Raw genomic sequence first — 21,038 nt, forward strand, 5'->3', positions numbered from 1 at the left:
AACTACTTCAGAAGAGATAATGGCCTACTTCAGCACAGTGGAAAGGGGCATTTGTCAACCAATACCTCATTCCTGGAAGACAGTTTGATAGATCCAGACCATCCATCTAGTTGGAACTATTCATGGATGGCTGGCAGTTGAAAATTGGTGCCTATCTCACCCTTACAGATGGCAGCTTCAAATAGTAAGTAAAAATGAAAATGTCTGATGGTAAACATTGAACAGGAAATGTGATGGCTGCAAGGGTCGTCCATTTAGAGAATTTTCAACCATCAACATCCATGGACATGAAACACTGGATGGATGGCCTGGAAATGCCACCCCTCACCAGTCCTTATCAAGCGTTATGGCACCAAATGCCCCTTGAGCCTCCACCGCTCTAAGAATTCGGCATGCCTACAATAATACTCCAGATACAGTAGCAGCATGGTTCTCATTAAGCTTACATAAACCAGAACAAATATATGCATCAGTATATATATATTCACTAAAATGACACATTAAGCAGCACGAGATGTGATTTTATTAAATCCGTCAATTTCAAGCACTCAGCAAGCAAAAGCAGGCACGATTTTCCTAATATTACATGGCCCAAGTTACCGCTTTCATTGATATTGCTGCATAGCACCTCATGTGATGACAGGATGAGAAGACTACATCTTTCTGAGATTATCTAGCCTGGCCTGCAAGTCATTATCTATGCCGCCATCTTCATTCCCTGTTGCTTCAGCCTGGGCAACCTTGTTTGTCGCAGCTGGTGCGGCCACTGCAGATGAGGGTGCCTTGAGGAGCTGCAAGAAACAATTGGACCTCAGTATGAGGCATTGTAGGGTGCTCGATGAGAAGATGAGTGATTGTTTTGTACGTTCGAGCCAGAAAGGTAAGGGTGGGGACTGCCATTTGATAATCTAAGCCATTGTATATGGAGGATCCCATCAGGGGATGGGCCACCCCAGCATATCCCCCCACACTATCAGATAATCCTGTGTGTCAGGTGGAAATGGACAATCCCTCCCTCCCTCCCACCCTCCCCCTCCATGTGAGATTTATGATCATCCCCTACTGCCTTTGGGCCCACCACATCAACAACTTCCTCAATCACACAACATCAACTGTCATTTGGATCAAAGTGGCATTTAAGTGCTTGTTTTGTACGTTTGACCCAGAGGTACAGGTGGGGCCTGCCATTTGGTAATCTGTGTGGGAGCTTTACAGCTATCCCCCCTCTACCCTTGGGCCCACCATATCAATAACTTCCTCAGCAGGGGTTTCAAGCCTGGTTTTCAATCAAATAGGCAAAACCCAATCAGATTGGTTTTCGCTGAGTCTGCCATTTGGATGAAAGTAGCATTTGGGCCTAAAAAGCCTCTTTCGAGGGTGCATCCAGACTGTCCCAAAAAGAGCAACCCGTGATGAAGCGTAAAAACCTGAGAAGATGTTGAATTGAACATTCTATATTCTTCTCCCTAAGAATCTATGACTGAGTTGCTGTACATGCAACAAGAAGAGAAACCATCTGCTCAAATTCTAAAAATAGAACAGAAGGAGAGATTGATGTACCTGCTGATCAATGTCGATTCCAATTTCGTCAAGAACCTGGCTCACAAGTTCTTCAGTTTCTTCCTCTTCTTCATCTCCTTCCAACGCATCATCAATGGCGTCTCCCATCACCTCTGTCACCATCTCCATCTTCTCATTTTGCCTCTCAAACTCTTGCATTATCTTCTGCAATGCTGGCAGGTTCATCTGCCTATTCATCTGTCCCATTGCCTTGGTGACACCTTTCATAGCCTCACCCATCGCTTGTGTCGATTTCAATGTCTACAAATATCACGAAACCCAAAAACTGAAATCAGAATATGTATTTGCTATTTACAATAATTCCACAAATCAAAATGGTAGGTTCTCGCCTATCTTGAGTTTCACCCTATGAGGATTTAGGTGTGAGCACCATGATAGCAAAGATGAACTACATGATCCTCTGCCTGATAATATGTACAACATCCTTGGATCAAGTTTGTACAAGTTAGGAGAATTGTTGGTGGTCCAGATTGATCTGGTGGGACTCCCACAGAAAATCCTAACCATTCGACCCTTGGCCATTTTTCAGTTGAATGCCGCCTGTTACTTTTTTTTTCCTAAACCGTAGTTCTAAAACTCGGTAACTCGAATGCAAAATCAGCCGAGTCAACTCAACTCAGCAGGATTTCGAGCTGAGTAACTATGAAACTCAGTTGTAAGCCTGACTCAGCTTCAACTCGGCATCGCTCGTCAAGTCAACTTGCCGACTCAATCGAGTCAACTCAAAACGACTTGAAGTGAGTCATTCGCTCCATGAGTTTTTTATTTTTTATTTTTCTATTTTTTAAAGTAAGAAGGGGCTTTCAAACACAAGACCTATAGCATAGGAAACATCTCTAACTAAGAAGCCAAGCACCGTGGGTTTGATTCTCCATCCATTATTTTAATTATTTTATCATATGTAACTGGTTTTAGATACTTATAAATAATATTTAATTTAATTATTAAATATGAATCCAATCAGGTAAAGATCCATCTGAGTTTTCGAGTCGAATCGAGTTTTCGAGATTTTAAACTGTCCTCAACTGCCAATCTGCAGCCAGTGATCAAATAGGATATTCCAATCTGGGATATTTTTTGGCATTCCCCATCCACAGTGGAGCTTGTCAGATCAATGGTTTGGAGAAAGATAAAATAGATATTCAACTTCAATGTAAGCAACAAGCAACCAACTGATACTTGGGCCATTCTGGTACCGTTGGGGGAAAAAAATTAAATAGAATGAGAAATTCTGTACCATTATTACTGATGTAAAATGAGAAGTGAGAAATGCAGAAGATACCTGAATTCTTAGAGATACTCCTTGGAGTTGTGATTTGAGAGCATAGAATTTTGTGATCTGATGACGTGTTCTGATAAGGTCTTTTGCCATTACTTTCACAGCCCCCTGAAAAAGAACACAAAAACCAAATCATGAATGGTTGATTTGTATGATGACTATGAAGCTTTAACTGATATCGTCGATCTTGCTATGCATGAATTCCATCAGATGCTAAATGCAAATGGTAAACAGTAACACAATGCTATGACATAATTTCCGCGTCCCAACATTTTACAATGTTGAAGTTTAAAAAGAACATAAGAATGTAGCAAAACAGTCATGTCACTACAACAAAACCGAGCATACCATGCACTTTGGGGTTAACCTTTGTCGGCGCTAACTAAACCGGGTGCTGGCACAGGAGCCCTATAAACATAACATAACCTAGATGATGGGTTTTGGACAGGGTCGCATCAGGTGGTGCGCGATTGGGACTGGTGGTGTGTGATTGGCATTTTGCCGGAGTTTGGGGAGGCAGCAATGGGGCTGTTGGTCCGTGATTGGATCTATGTCTGGTGGTTAGGGGTTTTTCTGGGCTAGGGTTAGCTGGGTTTGCAGTGGCGGGTCGGAGATGGAGCAGGAAGCTGCTGCAATTTGGGCTGTTGAGGCTATTTGTAGGGTTTGCCAGAAAGGGGTTTGCAGATTGGGGATGAGAATTGAGAATTGGATAGGGGTTTGTTAGATCATTGCTTTACTCATGCAGAGGCGGATTGGCACGAAGGATGACTCTTTTGCTGGGTCCTCCAGGCTGTGAGAAAACCACACTCTTGTGTTTACTTGCAGGGAGGGTAGATCACTCTCTCAAGGTCTATATCCTTTCTTTGATCCTTTCTTTATTGGGTTACTGATTTCTCAGCTATTTCATTTACTTACTAGTTGAAATTTCTAGTTTGAATTTAGGCAATTTGTCCCCACCTTTTCTATTATTATTCTCATTTTTCTTCATGGCCTCTCTTCATATATATTGTCATTGAGACATTTATTTGAAAATGGATGTCTTGTTATTTATCAGTTTTTATTCTTTTGCATAACTGTTGTGATTTTTAATCTAAAAGTTGCCATCCACATTTGTGTATGAAGACTCTGATCATCTACTATCCTTTTCATTTGTTAGTTTTGCTTCTTTTAGGATCTCTTTGGATGCTTTGTTGAACCGTATTGCAATTATTCAAATTCATTATGAGAAGATTATGGCCAAATTCCATGGGCTTTTAAGTTGGCCAGTTGGACTTGGAATGACAATAATTGTGATTTGAGTGGCTAGCCTCACTAGAGTCATTTACTCGTTGAATTGAACTATTGCAATTCAATTTTGGGTGATCATCCAAACACGGCCTTAACTGTTGGGACTTGGAGTCCGATATTAGTTTTCTTCCCCCATGGTTATTACATTTCTTTTCCTTTTTCTCTATGGGTTTTGTATCATTTCCTCAATGAGATTTTGGGATTTATAGTTTTAGATTCTCTCTAGCTATTCTTTGGGACAAGTGTTCTCCATTTTGTTTGTGTCTTTTGCCTACTTTCCTTGGCTGTTAAATATTTAAGCTCAGTTCTGCATTTCTGTTTTGTTCTCCAACAGGTGGAATGAGAGGTCTTCTATAATGTGTTTAGGTTAGATGAATTATCCCTCGGAAAACATCAGCATACATTAGCCAACATGACTTGCACATGAGTGTATAACAATGCACCCTGAATGCAATTAACTCTAGTATGATGTGAATGCAATTGACTCTAGTCCAAGTTTATTTTATTTTTTTCCATTTCCATTAATGACAATTTGAATGCATTTAAAATGGCAGGAGAACCAATATGCTATAGTAGATGCTTGCTACCCTCAGTCAGTATGTTACCATTGCACTCACTTTGAATGTTTCAAAGTTATGTTGTTTTCATAATTAAAGATAATTGTGAAGCATCCACTTTTTTTTCTTTAGTTGTTTTCAAGATTTTGACATGTGATTTTTCCCTGAATTGGCTTCTGTAGGGATGGAGATATATTTAGTTTTGTGCTTGTAAATCTAATGGTTCATAGCCATTGTCATTCATGAAAACCTTACCCAAATATTCATTTTATTTGTATTTCTTTAGTTGTTTGTAGAATTTTGGTAGGGACCCCAAACAAAACGAGAGATAAATAGTGGTGTGAGTCCTTCTTTTTTTTTCTATGCATTATTTAAATATCTGCCTTGCAGACACTCCTTTGTTGGGGGTTGGGAAGCATGGGATGCTTCCAATGTCTTAAAAAAGGCTGAGGTTAATGTGGGGAGGAGGTGGTACTGGCTGTGATTTGATGCACTTATGTTGCATGTTGTCGATAAAAAGCATGTAAAAAGAGGGGAATGGGGTTTTGGGTATTTGTTTTTTTTTTTTCCCCTCAATGTTGGGAATGCCTTTTGGGATTGTGCTTTCACTGTTACTTTTGTGTTGGGGCCATAAAGACAAACATTGTTGTGGTATCAAAAGGAATCTGTTCATGGATTGTTTCTTCTTGGCTATTAGCTGTGATGAGAACGACATTAGATGGATACAATCTGTCATATAAATTGTTGCTTTTATAGATAAACTTTTATAATTTTTGTAGCTTCCTTATGTTATTGTAGGTTCATTACCTACGATGCAAGGATGGAGTGAAGGAGATGGTGCAAACTATTCAGGGAGGATTCTGTAATGGGGATGGAATGTCAAATCTCCTCATACGACACAGTCTGCTGTCTTAAAAAGTCTTCAGCAGGAAAAAATTGAAGTACCATTGCCTTCATAACAACTTGGCACAGTGCAAGGCAGAGCATGCAAGTTGGTGATTGACAATGGTAGTTCCAGAAATTATATCGAAGATGATGTGGAAAATTGAAGATAAATGTCAAGAGGCTCTGTCAACCTCACCGAGTGGCATGGTTTCAGTGTGAGAACAAAATCAACTTGAATCAAACAGATTTCAAGCCAAGTCACTAGGAAACTCGTTCATGAGTGTGATTAGGTTCCTTCAATTTGGTTTTTGAGCTAGCTTCAAAAGAACCCCAAGCAGGTATTCTCATCAACCTAAACACTTACATAAATCCTTACCTATTGATGTGAACTTGCAATTGACGCTCTTCTCTATTGAAACAAAGATTACCAGATTTTGTTCTGAGACACTGTTTTTGTCATCTAAAAAACATAGTTTCTTATCATTGATTTATGTTCTCTTTTTTAGTAATTTTCAGGTAACAAGTTTTAGAAATTCCAATCTTAGTTCTATAAAATGTTTGAAATTTCCATTACTGCACATTTTGGAAGTACCATCCCTACCTCCTTAATTATTGGCCTGTAAAAAAAAAAAAAAAAAACTATGCACTTATCCATGTTTTATATTGAACAGAACTTCTTCTCAAGATAGTGGAAAACCAATTGTAGATGCTTCTTTGGGAGAGATTATGACTATATGTGAGAAGATCACTTGGCTTCTTATAGATCTGCTATCATAAAAGTCAGTATACATTACCAAATTATGTGATATTTAAAGCATGTTGTAAGTTTTCCTGTCCATGCATAGGCCTTGCATGATAGCAAACACAGTGGGCTTCTATCTCTTAAAGTTAGTGCCTTGACTTGAGAAATGCTAATGTCATCTTCCTCATTCTGCTTCATCTTTTGTGTAGCTTATTTCAGGGACATTTGGTCAGGTTTTGGAATGCTGGGACAGGGAAAAAAGAGATGGTACCCATCAAAGTTGTCCGTGGTATTAAGAAGTACTGGGAGGCTGCGATGATTGAAATTGATGTGCTTCAACAGCTTATAAAAACAATAAGAATGGCACTCAGTAAGTCTCCCTCATAATTATCGTAATTTAAATTTCATATTATCCCTTTATGTTGCTTGATGGAACTCAAATAGGTTTAAATGTACAATATAAAATCAGGTGTATTCCTTGCAGTTGTGTGCAAATAAGTATTTTGGGATTTAGATACAGCTAGATCAGCTGCCTTAAAAGGTAGAGATTGATTTGAGACAGCTAGTAATCCATCCCAAAAGCCCATTAAGTGGGTGTTTGGATTCAGGTGTGTAGAAGCCCAATTTGGATGGAAGTTCATTAGGCAACTTGTGAAACTCTAAGGTTGGTAGAGTATTTAGGAACAGGAAAGGATAAGTGCATTTGGCATTTTTGTGTCCATCTTCATTAAAAATGCTGCTTTTAGTTGATGTGATGCCTATATTTATCCATTTCTATTGCATTCTTGTAGCTTAAAGAAAGATTGGGGAAACTAACTTAGTGTGAAACAAGCTGCAAATCTCATCAAATTCTCAGACTAGTGAGTCCTGCTTTGGCTATAAAAGTTACTTCTGATGAAGATTTGATTGCAGAAATTGAAAAAACTGATAATATTAATTTCCATTAATTAATGGATTCCTGCAGACAATTGAAAGTTCTGCTTGTGCGTTTTTTTAACAAGGAAAATTCAAGCACCCTTGCTGCCAGCATGGTGAGCATTCCTCTATATATATATATATATATATATATATATATATATATATATATATATAATAGAATCCTATACTATCATCATATGTATATTGTATACATGTTGTCAAATAATAATATCACGTTATGTATTACTTTTCTTAGTGCATGTTAATGGGAAATGGATGATTGATGATTTTTTTTTTTAATTTTTTCCTGATTTATTAATATTTTCTCCTAATGTTTTTCAATTTTTTTAAGAAATAAAAAAAAAAAAAAAAAAAATCTTATGATTTACAATATGATTTGCAATCCGATACAATTTGAGCCCTATTATGATTCGTGATATGCAAAAGATTTTGACAAAATTGGTCTAGGAGCATGAATGGATGTCTCACCAAGTTAGTCTATTGGGAATTTGGGACACCAAACAAGGTCAATGGAACAGTGAGAGGCAATCAAAGGGAGAATGGACAAAAGGAATAGGGAGAAGGAAGTCTACTACAGGGAGAGTTTTGAGTTTAATGGAAGAAGCAATACCTTCTAAAATCTGTTTGGTGATGGGAGATACCAATGGAAAAGAGCTTCGAAGAATTAGAGATCTGTTTTGGTGAGGGTGATACCAATGGAAAAGAGATTCAAAGAATTATGGTATCATTACCTAGGAACCAACCAAAGAAGTCCAGTGAACCAAATACAAAGTGTGGCTAGGGGATCTACATATCAAAGAAAATGTTATAGGTAATCTAAAGGATTTAGTGATGCTTGGATGATACCTTGATAAAACTCATGCTCAATTCATTGCTTAGCCGGCCAAGACTAAATAACTTCACTGATCTGTTTTCTTTTATATCTTATTTAACTGTGACACATTGAACCCCTGACTGCAATGTTAAAACACTTTAGATGCTACAGCCCTGGGCAAATACAAAATGCGTAATGGAATTGTATCTAATCCAGTTTAACACTTCAATTGAAGCAGAAACACCATACTCATGCCATATCAATGCCCTAAGAGTGTTGAACTGGGATCATACTTGAAAATAGCATGCCTCAAGATTGAAAGAAAGGATGATAATCTACGTATTACTTACAGCTACCATTGCTAAAGCAATAGAGAAACCAACTTTGCACATAAACAATCTTTCATACATTGCAAGACAGCACGTCAAACAGAACAAAATAGAAACATAAAAAAGGGGAAGATAAGTATACCATCTGCCCTTGCTTTGCAGATTTCTTTATCTCAAGAATAAGCTTCTTCTCTTGTGTTTGTAGACCTTGCCTCTCCCTCTCTATCTCTCTAATAGATTTGTCTAGCATTCTCTTATTCTCCCTAAGGAGTTCTGCATAACAGCAGCAGCCAACAAGCATTAACTTGTTAATTTCTGACAAGTAAAACTATAACCATATGACTGTTTTTCATGTTCAAATAAATTGAACTACAGTAATTTCAATCAATATAAAAAATCAAGTGATGATGCTAGACCCACCCACTCAAACTAAGGGACCAGCCCCAATTTGCAAGCACTATTGTTTCAAGTCCAAAAGTGCTTAGGGAGTTGAGATGGATGAGTGGCAAGACGAGGAAGGACAGAATTAGAAATGCATGCATTCAAAGGAACTTCAGAGTAGCACCAATAGGTAATAAGATGAGGCAAAGTAGATGTAGGTTGTTTGGTCATGTGACAAAGACCAAGAACTACGCTGGCTAGGAGTGAGTTGGTACAACTTGAAGGCTCTAAAATGGCAAGGGAAAGGCCCAAAAGGACATTGATGGAGGTAGTAAGAACAGACTTCATGACCTACGGCCTAACTGAATGTCCAGCCCTTGATAGGATGAAGTGGCAGAACAGGATTCATTTAGCTGACCCCAATTTTGAGAGAGAGAGAGAGAGAGAGAGAGAGAGAGACACTTCTCAAGCAAGCCCTTATAGCCTTTATAATTCCTTGGAATAGTGTTATTAAACAAATTGGAAAAAATGCCAAAGTAGGGTGCGTGCATATGAAGTAGGAACCATTAAACGCTACCACAGCATGAGAGTTTTTCCTCATTAATTATCTTTCTTAACGAATGCAGTCTTATGGTGCAACACATGGAAATTCCTAATAAAATATTAGATCTACTTAAATGAACAAAAACTATATCCCTAATTTCATGCTCCAAAAAGATCCTTCTAAGAATAGAGACCAAATGATATTCGTTTATGAAGTTGATAAAAATAGAATTCTAAGGGATCTACAAATTTTAGCTTGACTTTCAATCTAGAAAGGAAAAATTAATTTATTATTATAAAAAAAATTTTAAAAAAAAGATGGATTCTCCACACGCTCAACCCGGTACTCTGGAAGAAAGGATATTTTTCTACTTAACACCACTTCCACACATCGTGGTTAGCAAGCTTGTTTGCCATTGCATAACCTTGACTGCTTGCAAATTTCCCCTTTTCAATGACACGCAGCAGTTGGGCTGTAAGTACAATGTTGAGCATGATGCCAAGATCTTATTGGCTTGTACGACATGTTCAACAAAGATGTATCGATGCGTAATCGGCTCCTTTCTATTCTTTGCAGTTAACTACTTGAGAATGTCCTTCAAATTTTGATCCAGTTGTGGTACATGAGTGTTCCTCATGTGTGAATTATTTGATATGAGGGAATTTCACATGTCTACATGCCCCGTGCTCAGCGGTTTCTCTCCCAGCTGTCCTCCAATGATCATCCATTGTTTTCTTGCCTTTCTGTATGCATTTATTAGCAGGCTGGGTGTTAGTATTGGAGGGACCATGCTAACATGTGAGCAGTGTTCAGAGTATTGGAACCATGTATCCGTATCACTGATACCCAGAAAAAATATCGTTGTCTGAGGTAAGCATTGGAGAAATGTTGGAAAAAGGTGGAATTTTTTTGTGAAACTTCAGGAGATGTTAAAAGACACATGTTGATACATGTAGGAATCAAAATATTGTAAATAAAAAAAAAAAAAAAAATTAAAATAAAAAAAAAAAACCATAAATAATAAGTTTCTATTTTATAAGGGCCTTACCATGCGTGGTCAAAAAAATCAGTATAAAATAAATATAAAAAATTGGTAGTCAATCAGTTGATCAGTCAACACTCATTAACATCTAAAATTTTCACATTAACGAATAGTGAAAAACACATTTTCCAATATAAAAAAAATAAAAAATAAAAAATAAAATAAAATAAAATAATTAGGATTTCACCAATCTTCCCCATTTCTCACTTAAATGTCAACTTTTCACTAGAGATCCAGGTTAATGCATGAGAGTCATGCATAGACATGGATTTCCATTATAATCCATGCAAACATTTGAAAAAAAAAAAAGTTTCTATTGATTTTTCATCACCTTTGAATTACGGCCCATCTTCATTTCAAATCAAGATATCTCCCCAAATCCAAATTTTAATTCAATAAAAACCTAGAGTGATTGAAATTACGTAAGGGAGAAAATTCCAAAAAAGAAAAAAAGAAAAAAAAAATTAAAAAAAAATAAACAGAGGAGATTATGTGGGTTTTTGGATATTTTTAACTCCAATTTTATGTCAATCTTTGCATATTTACAACTGTTTCCTTAGTATTGGAAATATTATCAATGGTATCAGGGATATTATCGATGCTATCGCCGATACCAGGGAACTTCTATAAAGAATTCTTCTCAAAAACCCATTAATATCAATAATATCACCAAATATAGCCATTATTATTGAAAATATGGGCGATATTTGAAAATTTTGAAACTGCCAGCAATTTTGGTGTTGCTGACCAGAGATACCAATAATATAGGCAATATTGTCAATAAAATTTCCGATATTTGGAATACTGCATGTGAGTCATGTTAACTTGAACTTCTTTCATTGCCAATTGATGTCTGGTTGGCAGCCATCACAAAACTTTTGCCAACCTGTCATTTAAAAAAGCCAAGCTCTAATTACTAGAAGAAAAGCTAAGATGATGATGGATTAGGGAAGGAACAATTATCCTAAAAACATCGATCATGACTGTCATATTTAAGAAACAATTATCCTAAAAACATCAATCATGACTGTCATATTTAAGCTCATAACAACCATAGCCTTTTAAAGCCCTTCTCTTCTATCTTGTTAATTGTCAGAAAATGGTCATAGCCTTAAGTGTTGTTATCATGGCTGTTATGAACATTATTTCACATAAGCTGCTATAATAGGTGTTACATGGTAGGCCATTATAGCAGGTACTTAACAAGATCCCTCTTAAACTGTTATGGAGCATTTTTAACCAACTTGAGTTTCCTTCCATTGGTATTCATGTTGACGATCTACACTCCAAATCACAACTACACTAATTTTTGTTTGATGAGGGTGGGTTTGACTGAAACACATGCAATTTAAGGCTTCATCACGAACAATATCAAAATATCTATAATAATAATAATTAGTTTCAACATTTCCTCTTGACTAAACCATGTTCACAATTCAATTCGCCTATGCATCCAAGGCAGTGTTCGCATTGAGGGAAAATGGCCTACAGACAAAAAAATGTTTCAAAAGAAAGCAATCGGATTGGTGAAAAAGAAACTTATTCAAAAATACCAGAAGAAAATCTCAAAATGAAGCAAATTAAGTCGATGAGTCGGCATTGGCCTTCATTTTCGGAGTGTTGATAGTGGGATGCGGTCCTGAATGTCACCAAATTTGGATACTTTACACATCATACGTTTCATATAAGCATTAGTTTAGTTTGTTTGAACCATGTGAGGGCAATTCCATATTAATGGGAAAACCAGAATTTGTATTTCAATTGGTGCAGGTTCAGTGCATATAAAAAGATGTTTCATGGAATAACTAAGACACTTGAGAAAGTCATTAAAAAAACTAAAAATAAAATAAACCAAGACACTTGAGAATGATTCAACCTACATGGATAGTTCAATGTGCCCATCAGCGCCTAACCCAGAGATGTGGATCATCCAAGGCACATTAGCACGGGATACTCTATTTGAACTGGAGTTTGAAACCAAACTTCTCCTTAGGAGGATAGTTGGGGATAGTAGACTATGTAAAATAGTCTATTAAATTGCGTCTGTGAGAGTTTTGTGCTCTCATTGCCAGTCCCAAACTGGATAAAGGAAGGTTCAGGTTGGCAGCCGGTGTCAAACTCATGCCGGAACTTCCATCATGAATCTGAGGAACAGGATTCATGCAGCCAACCCCAATTAACTGGGCTTAGATGATGATGACAACTTGAGAATGATTCACATGTGCTGAATTTAACCAATATTCAGTTTCGGTCTTGCAATTGGATTTCAACAGTCACAAGTTCATTAGACAAGGTGGAAAGATAAGAGTTGTCAAATGAGTTTTAGTAGTCATGAAATTTGGGCTGGGATCTTGTGCAAAATCGTTTGGAAGCACTGATTTTGATTGTATACATCCAAAGAGTGTAAGACGGCAAGGAGGTCAAGGAATTTGTGCATGTCTTTAGTCCCATGGTTGAATGTGTCATTGTTGGTCATAGGAATGACATATTGGATTTCGTACAAGATAACAGTGATGATTTGGTTTTTGGCAGAGTGGATTTTGAGATTGATCCTAAGGAAACATTTGAAAGTGGAGTACACTTTGAAAAGGTGAACACAAAGGAAAATGAAGTTGACATGGACAGAGTTTTGAATTAGCTAGAGAAGTCGGGATCCTACTTCTCTAGGCTTCAAAATAAATAAAGGATGAATGGTTGGCATGGCAAGATTGTTGATTTTACCACAAGGCTGAGACAGTTGGTATGTGATACAAAAATCGCAGTTTCCAGAAACAAAACTTGTATCTTACTTTTGCAAAGGAACTTGCATCTTATTAAAGAGAAAAGTTGGATCCCATAGGTGAGCAGAAAGGCTAATAAAGTTGGCAAGGTCAGTGTTGGACTTGCAAGAGAGTTTCGGTTGCACTTAATTTCTCTAGGTTTCAAAAGAAACGAGTGTTGCAATGGATTATTAGCACCAAGACTGAGATTATTAGTTGCATGAGCTTAAGGGGAGAAATGGGATTGCCGACGGAAATAAAGCTTGCCTTTTGAAGAGAGAGAAGGTTTGGTTTTGAGGATCTTAGCTGTCCACAATTCTAATGAGCAGTTCGAGCTACTTGCAGCATAACAAAAGAATGGCTGGATGGAAGGTACTCGTCGGTTTTGTTAGAGAACTAAGATTGGATGGTGAACACAGGTCCATACCCTAATGCAAATAGAATCATATAGATTGAAACTAATTGCATGTGCTGAACTCTGCATAGCAAATTAGAAGCAAAAAGATGATAAACGGAAAGATAAATATGTGGATATTGGGGGTCATGGCCCATCAACTTGGCTTTTGGTGAGGGGCATTTTTCAAAGACAAAATTGTTATGTCACATGTTAAATTGAGGGGCATGTTTCTATAGATAAAAATGTCTTTTCACTTACATGGCTAAGTTAGGGCAGGGATGGGTAGGGTTTTCCCTTGTGCTAGCAAGAATGAGAGGGGAGAGGGTTTCTCTCCAAGAATGAGTTTTCCTCATGAATTGGCAAGGTTGTGGAGAGAAGAGGTGGGATGGTTTTCCCGAAATTTCTCTTAGTGCATGATAAGAAGAGGCTAGAGATGTGTATGTTCATTGTATTTGAGCATTGTCTTTCTTGTATCTTGTTATTCTCCTCATTTTTTGGTGGAATTATTTGTCGGTTTCTCATGGATGTGGTCACGATGTGACAAACCATGTACTTCTTGTGTCTCGTTCTCTACTCTTTTCCATGTACACCCAAATCTATAGAGATGATTATTTCACATTGTTTTTGTACAATTGCCTATGCACATGATCAAAGCACTTCCACAAGTGGGAATTTGGTTCATTTCCCAGATTGATGATGGTGAGCTCCCACATTTCGCTGCAAAAGTGGAATCGCCCCACACAAAGCTGGTGTTGTACTTATGTGGATTCACACCTCTACAATAAAAATCCCATGGCAGGAAATTTAAAGAAAATAGTTTCTTATTTTATAAGATCATGGAATCTAGTTCATATACGGAACTTGCTAACCCATTTATAGGCTGAATTACATAAGCATCCAAGTGAAGATACGCCAAGTTGAGATTAACACATCGCGCTGTGGCATTGACATAGCACGCTGTTGTATTGGTACTGTATAACGCTACTATAGCAGGGATGAGAAACCTAACCCTATGGTATCCAATTGCAACCTACCCTATGGTATCCAATTGCAACCTACACTCGAAGTTGTATTTTTCTCTCTGAAATACTGAGATATTTATCTTACCAATTTGCATGTATGTAGGTGCATACCATGCGGAACTTAGTATATCCTCGATTTATCTTTCAAAAATGATTTTGGCACCCTCTCCAAAACTCTGACAGAGAAATACACCCATCCTTAAAGCTTTTGGTGATACACTAACAAGCACTGTACAACTAAATAACCAAAAGTGGAAAGAAGGGGTGGATGCAATAGTCAAAGCAGGTGTGGATGGTGGCTTCCTTGTGCTTTTACCATCTCATCTCTTGAATCTTGTTGTCATTGCCTGATTTCTACTCTAGTGTATGATTATCGCACATATGGTTTTAGGTATTCCATTGGCCACTAGAACCACTGAACAATATGATAATCGGGTTTCAGGTTGCAGGGTTGGATTATATAGTAAAAAGATTCTAACTCAGCACATGGTCTTTAATTCCACAACAAGACTAGTAATCACCCACAACCTGTTGGTGGGTTAACCTACAACCAGGCTCTCATGACAAAGGTGTGGCCCATCACCTGGCTCAAAACAAGGATGGTCCACTGATAGGCCACCCTGGACAGAAACAATGGATGTCAAAGTTGCAGATGCTAACAGTCCAATCCAACATGCCAGTGTAGCCAGTTGTTAAGATTTACATTTGATGTATGGAAGGGGACATGAGAATAAATTTGAGCTGTTTGATTTTATTTGCTGAGATGCTTTTTATTTGTTTCCTATTTAGTATCACACTGTGTGTAAAAGTTCTATGAGAATAAAGGAAGGAATTTGGATCTTTTCCCTAATTTCTTCATTCAGTGTTTGCACCTAGGATAGAGGTTCCCTCTCAAAGTAGGAGCCATGGTAGATTCTACTCATTTTAGAGTACAGATCTACCAATTTGGTATCAGTGCCGGATCTTTGGCATTGCCAAAGCAACAACCAGAGAATTCCACCCATTGAGGACAAGGTGGGGCAATTGGAAGAGGGACTACAGCAGCATTTCGATTCCTTGTGCAAGATCAAAGAAACTTTGGCTGCCATAAGTCTGCAGTACAATTAGTTAGCAACTTCAGTCCTTGAGGATTGAAAGCCTGATCGAGATGGCTGGTGTGAATCTGAGGGGTCTAACAGTGGGACCAGTAGAGATGGTAAGGTACCAATTCAGGCACAAAACAATACCTTGACTTTCCAGAGCTTAGAGGCAAAGCTCTGACCAGTTGGATCTATTGCGCGGAACAATTTTTTCAATTCCAAAATACAACCGACAGGTAACAATCAACAAGTCCTCAGAGCATTTTTCCATTTGGAAGGTGATGCCATAAATGGTATGAAAAGACACAAGCCTCACTTTCTTGAACACATTCCATCAAGGCTCTCTGCATACAATTCAGACCCAGTTATTATGAGGATTTCAACACAGCCGTCTCGAAACTATGGCAAACCTGATAAGCCTGGAAGTATCAAATAAATTTTAAGAGATGCTAACCGTGTTGAAGAGTAAGTTGAAAAGGCAGTGATCAGATACTTTATTAGTAGGCTGAAGGTGGAGATCGGGTCTCAATTCAGATGTTTCGGCCTACCACATTCGTGGTAACAATTGGCTTGGCCTGCAAGCAGGAAGAAAAGCTTCAACACATTCAGTGTACTGCTCAGGAGGTCATGCTGGAGATCTTAGTACATGCACTGTTTGACTGTCTCAGCCACACAATGAGAATGTCTGGACTTTTGAAACGCCAATTGGGTGTCGATTTTGATCAGTTCAGGGGAGTACACACAACCTCATCAATGAATGGTTGGCACACAGCCTAAATTGCCCCATTCAAAGCACTGCATCATTTGCAGTGAGGGTTGCTGATGGTAAGTAGTTGGAATATATGAGCCGTTGGACAGTGTCAAGCTGTAAATACAACGGTACCGCTTCATAACCAACATGTATTTATTGTCGGTTAAAGGAGCAGACCTCGCTCTTGGAGTCCTGTGACTACAATAGCTTGGTCCCCTCCATTGGATTCTCAAGAAGCTCACCATGGATTTCATAGTGAAACGAGACTCCTACCGGATGATGGGGCAACCTAATGGGGGAGCTCATCTTGTTAATTTGCACTCGATGGAACAATTACTGTGACACCAACCAAATGGCCTGGCCATGTGGTTGATAGCTTCCGGTGACAAAAGGTAAATCAAATCCTAAACCTCCCGATTTCATTAAAATTCTTAAAAATTACTGTTATTTTTACAGAACCCAAGGGGTCCACAAGATCACAAGATGACCACCAAAGAGTAGGCACGGAGTACAAACTTTCAAACCTACCAATACCCCCATACTTAGAAAAACAAACTTGAAAGAATAGTTCACAAGATGATTGAAAACAGGGATCATATGGTCGAGTGTGAATCCCTATCCGTCACCAATTTTGCTTGTTCAGAAGAAGGATGGGCACATGGCGGTATTGTGTTGATTGTCGTACCCTTAACAACACTATTGCAAAGGACGGGTTTCTCTTACCAAGGATTAATGAATTACTTGATTAATTACATGGTGTGTGATATTTTTTAAACCTCCATCTTCGATCCATATATAATCGAATATGCATACAGGAAGAAGATATTCCAAAGACAACTTTCCACACTCACGAAGGGCATTATGAGTCCCTTGTGATACCATTTAGTCTCACAAATGCACCTTCAACTTCCCAGAGTATGATGAATGATATTTTCAGCCCTAACTACAGCTATTTTAATTAGTATTCTTCGAGGATATTCTAGCATATAGTTCTACGTGAATGACGACACGAGGCATGATATATTTTCTCTAATTTCTCTATTCAATGCTTGCACTAGGAGAGAGGTTCCCTCTCGAAGTAGGACCCACCATAGATTCTATTAATTTTAGAGAAGAGATCTACCACCTATCCAATAAGTGGACCAGCCCAATGCTTCATACAAGTAATTTTCACAGTTGGGCCCACCTTTTGAGTGGCTCAGATGCACATGTAAGACAGTGGGTGTTAGGAACCTAACCAATGCGCCAAAATCCCCAGGACCAATGGAACGTAAGTTAGGCTCCTTAAACCCTTGGGATCATAACATTCCACCACACTCTGAAGCCGACGTCTGCGGCAGCCCTCTCTATGGCAGCACTCACTCTGGCCTCTTTTCAAGGTAGCCCTTTCCAGGGCATGGCGGCTGCACTTTGGTTGCCCTTTCCACGCCACAGCAGCTTTCACTCGAACACAGGGCGTGGTGTTGGCTCTCATACCAATTGTCAAGAACCTAACCAATGCGCCAAAAGCCCTTTAACTGATGGAACGTGTAAAGTTAGGCTCTTTAAACCCTTGGGATCGTGACAGTGGGTGCGTTAAGGCAACATACAACAGGCTGTTGGAGATCATTAATGTAACCACAAACCTAAAGCAATTTGAAATTAACAAAGATCTGTAAAATCCCCAATCGGGAAATAATCATGATTATGAATACTATGATATTCTCGATTCATCAAAAGAATTCTTACAAACAATCAAATCATCGAACTAATTCCTTAATTACGCATTTTCATTCAGATCGTGTTCTAAATTTCTACACTGATAGAGAATTAAAAAAGAAAAGAATAAATTGTAGCTCACTGAAATAAAATTTCATTTAAGAGAATTAGATTATCCAGAAAAATTACAAAAGGGGTATTAGATTGGGAAGATGTATATTACCTGCTGGAGTCTTTCGCTTGCCGAAGAGGAAACTCATGGTGGGAATTCCGACGCGGATTGCAGGCGTTGAAGAGATGTAGATGAGGATATGAAGAGATGACAAAATCCGTTCTTTTTATTTTCAGCGTTATCGGAAGGTAGCTTCGCTCGATCGATGGTCTGACTTGTTATTTACGCGGTATTGGTTTTGCGTGGGTTGTCGACTCGAGGATATGCACGAGTTTTAACTGAGGAAAAGTGGGGCCCACGTGTCAATGATCTAGACCGCAAATGTCGGGCTGGCTGGGGCGGACGTGGATTTCCTGCGAAAGCCTTTCCCACGAAGTTCCTGCGCAAGGATGCTGGATGGGTGAAGCCGATCGATTGCGCAGAGTCGGCAAAGATGCTGGACCGGGGAAGCGAATTGGCTGGTGTACCTCACACCGGCTATCTAGCTGCTGTATCGACGTCAGCAAGTTCTGTGGGCCTGATTATGATGTATTTGTTATATCCAAACCGTCCATCCATTTGATGAGCTTGTCTTAAATCTTGGCACGAAAAATAAGACAGATATAACTATCAATGGACCACGCTGCAAGAAGCGGTGGGGGATTAAACGTCTACCATTGAAACTGTTCTTGGGGTCACAGAAATTTTGGATCAATATAAAATTTATTTTTCCTATTCATTCAGGTCTTTTCGACCTTATGAACAGATGATGGAAAATAAACGTCACGGCGGGCACTACGAATTGTTTAATGGTGAAAATCATTACCTCAGCTGCTATTTGTGGTGTGGTCCGGATGATCTTTGGATATGATTAATTTTTTGAATAATACTTTAAAATGATCTCTAAAAATATATGAACGGTGTAGATATAATAAATACATCACTGTGGGCTATATAACTTTGATCTCCTTTGAATCGTTCGTACAACTCGGAGCTCCAGGAGCGTCCGTGCTTGTCTTCGCACGACACGTACCTACAGTAGCTATAGAGCTGGTGTGAGGTACACCGGCCAATCCGCTTCCCTGGATAGGGCCCACTGCAATGTATGTGAGAAATCGACTCCGTACATCCCTTTTTCGAACTCATTTAGAGACGTGAGACAAAAATGAGGTGGATATAAAACTCAAGTAAGTCACACAATGAGTAAAAATGGGGAAAGAAATTACGACCGTTGAAACCTTCCTGGCCTCCACTTGATTTTTATATGCTATCCAAACCGTTTATAAGGTCATTCCAAATGGGTGAACTGAAAACACCAAAAATATGACATAATCAACCGATTGGATCAAGCTGATCTTTGTTTTCTCCCTTCATCTGGATCCGTCCGATGACATAATCAACAGATTCGATGTCAAATAAACAGTACAGTGGGCCTTAGGAGGATTTTAATGGTGGATATCCAATCATTATTGCTGTCCTGGTCCACCTGAGATTTATATACCTCTCATTTTTTTGGATCAAGCATAAAAGGATCTTAAAAAATGGAACAACGGAATGGATGAAACACATACATCATGGTGGGCCCACAGAGCACCGACCATCAGCCACTGGGCTGGGTGCGGGGGGAGTAGGCAAGTAGCGAATCCGTTTCCGCGGCTTGAGGTAGCTGGATTTACATACACGCCGTCCATCTGTTTTGGAAAGGTGGGTGGATCCATAACGGTGGAGCCAACTTTAATGTATGTTCCTTACATCTATGCCGTCCATACGTTTTGAAAGATTACTTTAGTTAAGAATCCCAAAAATGAAGCAGACCCAAATCTCATGTGGACCACACCACAGGAAACAATAGTGATTGAATAATCACTGTTAAAAAAACTTAGGGGCTACCGGAATGTTTACTTGTCATTCAAAAAGACCTGGTCGAAGGGTCCACACAAATATAAGCTCGATCTAAAACTTTTGTAGCCAACAAAAATGTTTTAATGGTCAATCACCACTGTTTCGTGTGATATAGTACACCAGAGATTTTGGATTGCTTCGTTACGTGACGATACCTTAAGGGCGTGTTTGGGCGTTGGGATTGGAAGGGATTCGGTGGGATGGGATTCAAAAAACATAACTACCCTGTTGTCATGGGATAAGAATAATTCCATGCTTTGTTGGTAATCCAGTATAACACACATGTGTTATATCTAGACCGTTCATCTGTTTTGTAACCTCATTTTATGGCATGGGCCTAAAAATGTTTGGGCGGGTAGCGTGGGTCCATGAGGATTAACTGATTTTTGGCCCATGCTGGGTACGGTGTAGGGTAGGGCCTGTTTGGGCGGGTAGCGTGGATGGGATTGGGTTGTATTAGGGTGGATTAGAAGGAGCATTCTAGGCGTGCCAAACAGGCGCGTTGAACTTCTGCCTCTATATACTAATCCTATGGAATTGTCGGCAACCTATTGACATCACCATCATTACCTTGAAATCCACCCAATCCCTCCTAATCGTATCTATTTTGCCCAGGACCTGTTTAGTTGGACGGATTGGAAGGGATTAGCCAGTAGTACTCCCGGGATTGGCCAGGTGGGGCAAACATACTTGGTGGTAAATTCCGTAGATATAGCAATCCGCCAACAATCCATTAACACAGCCATCATTACTTGCCATCCACCCTAATACAATTTAATCTCATGAGAAGGGCCCATCCAAACATGCCCTTATGGGATTAGATTGTATTAGGGTGGATGCAGCCATTTCAAGATAATGATGGCTGTGTCAGTGGATTGCCGACAATCTCATGGAATTGG

General features: G+C 38.9%; 1 protein-coding gene across 1 annotated transcript; it reads right to left on the reverse strand.

Moving 5' to 3' along the window:
* Positions 1-493: 493 nt before the first annotated feature.
* Positions 494-18,706, reverse strand: LOC131230946 (vacuolar protein sorting-associated protein 2 homolog 1). Its single transcript, XM_058226970.1, has 5 exons — positions 18,310-18,706; positions 8,556-8,686; positions 2,864-2,968; positions 1,561-1,821; positions 494-791 (listed from the first exon to the last, which is right to left on the reverse strand). Exons 1-5 carry the CDS (start codon positions 18,344-18,346, stop codon positions 654-656), a joined length of 672 nt encoding a protein of 223 aa, XP_058082953.1. The 5' UTR covers positions 18,347-18,706; the 3' UTR covers positions 494-653.
* Positions 18,707-21,038: the final 2,332 nt, after the last annotated feature.

Source organism: Magnolia sinica, chromosome 17 (assembly GCF_029962835.1).
Source record: "Magnolia sinica isolate HGM2019 chromosome 17, MsV1, whole genome shotgun sequence".
In the NCBI taxonomy this organism is placed as follows: Eukaryota; Viridiplantae; Streptophyta; class Magnoliopsida; order Magnoliales; family Magnoliaceae; genus Magnolia; species Magnolia sinica.

Excerpts from the sequence above, each read along its gene's own strand:
- LOC131230946 (XM_058226970.1), bottom strand. The coding sequence starts at position 18,346 with ATGAGTTTCCTCTTCGGCAAGCGAAAGACTCCAGCAG. Across the intron at positions 2,969-8,555 it reads CTGCAAAGCAAGGGCAGATG|GGGGCTGTGAAAGTAATGGC; the intron begins GTATACTTATCT and ends GTTCTTTTTCAG. Across the intron at positions 792-1,560 it reads GAATCGACATTGATCAGCAG|CTCCTCAAGGCACCCTCATC; the intron begins GTACATCAATCT and ends TGTTTCTTGCAG.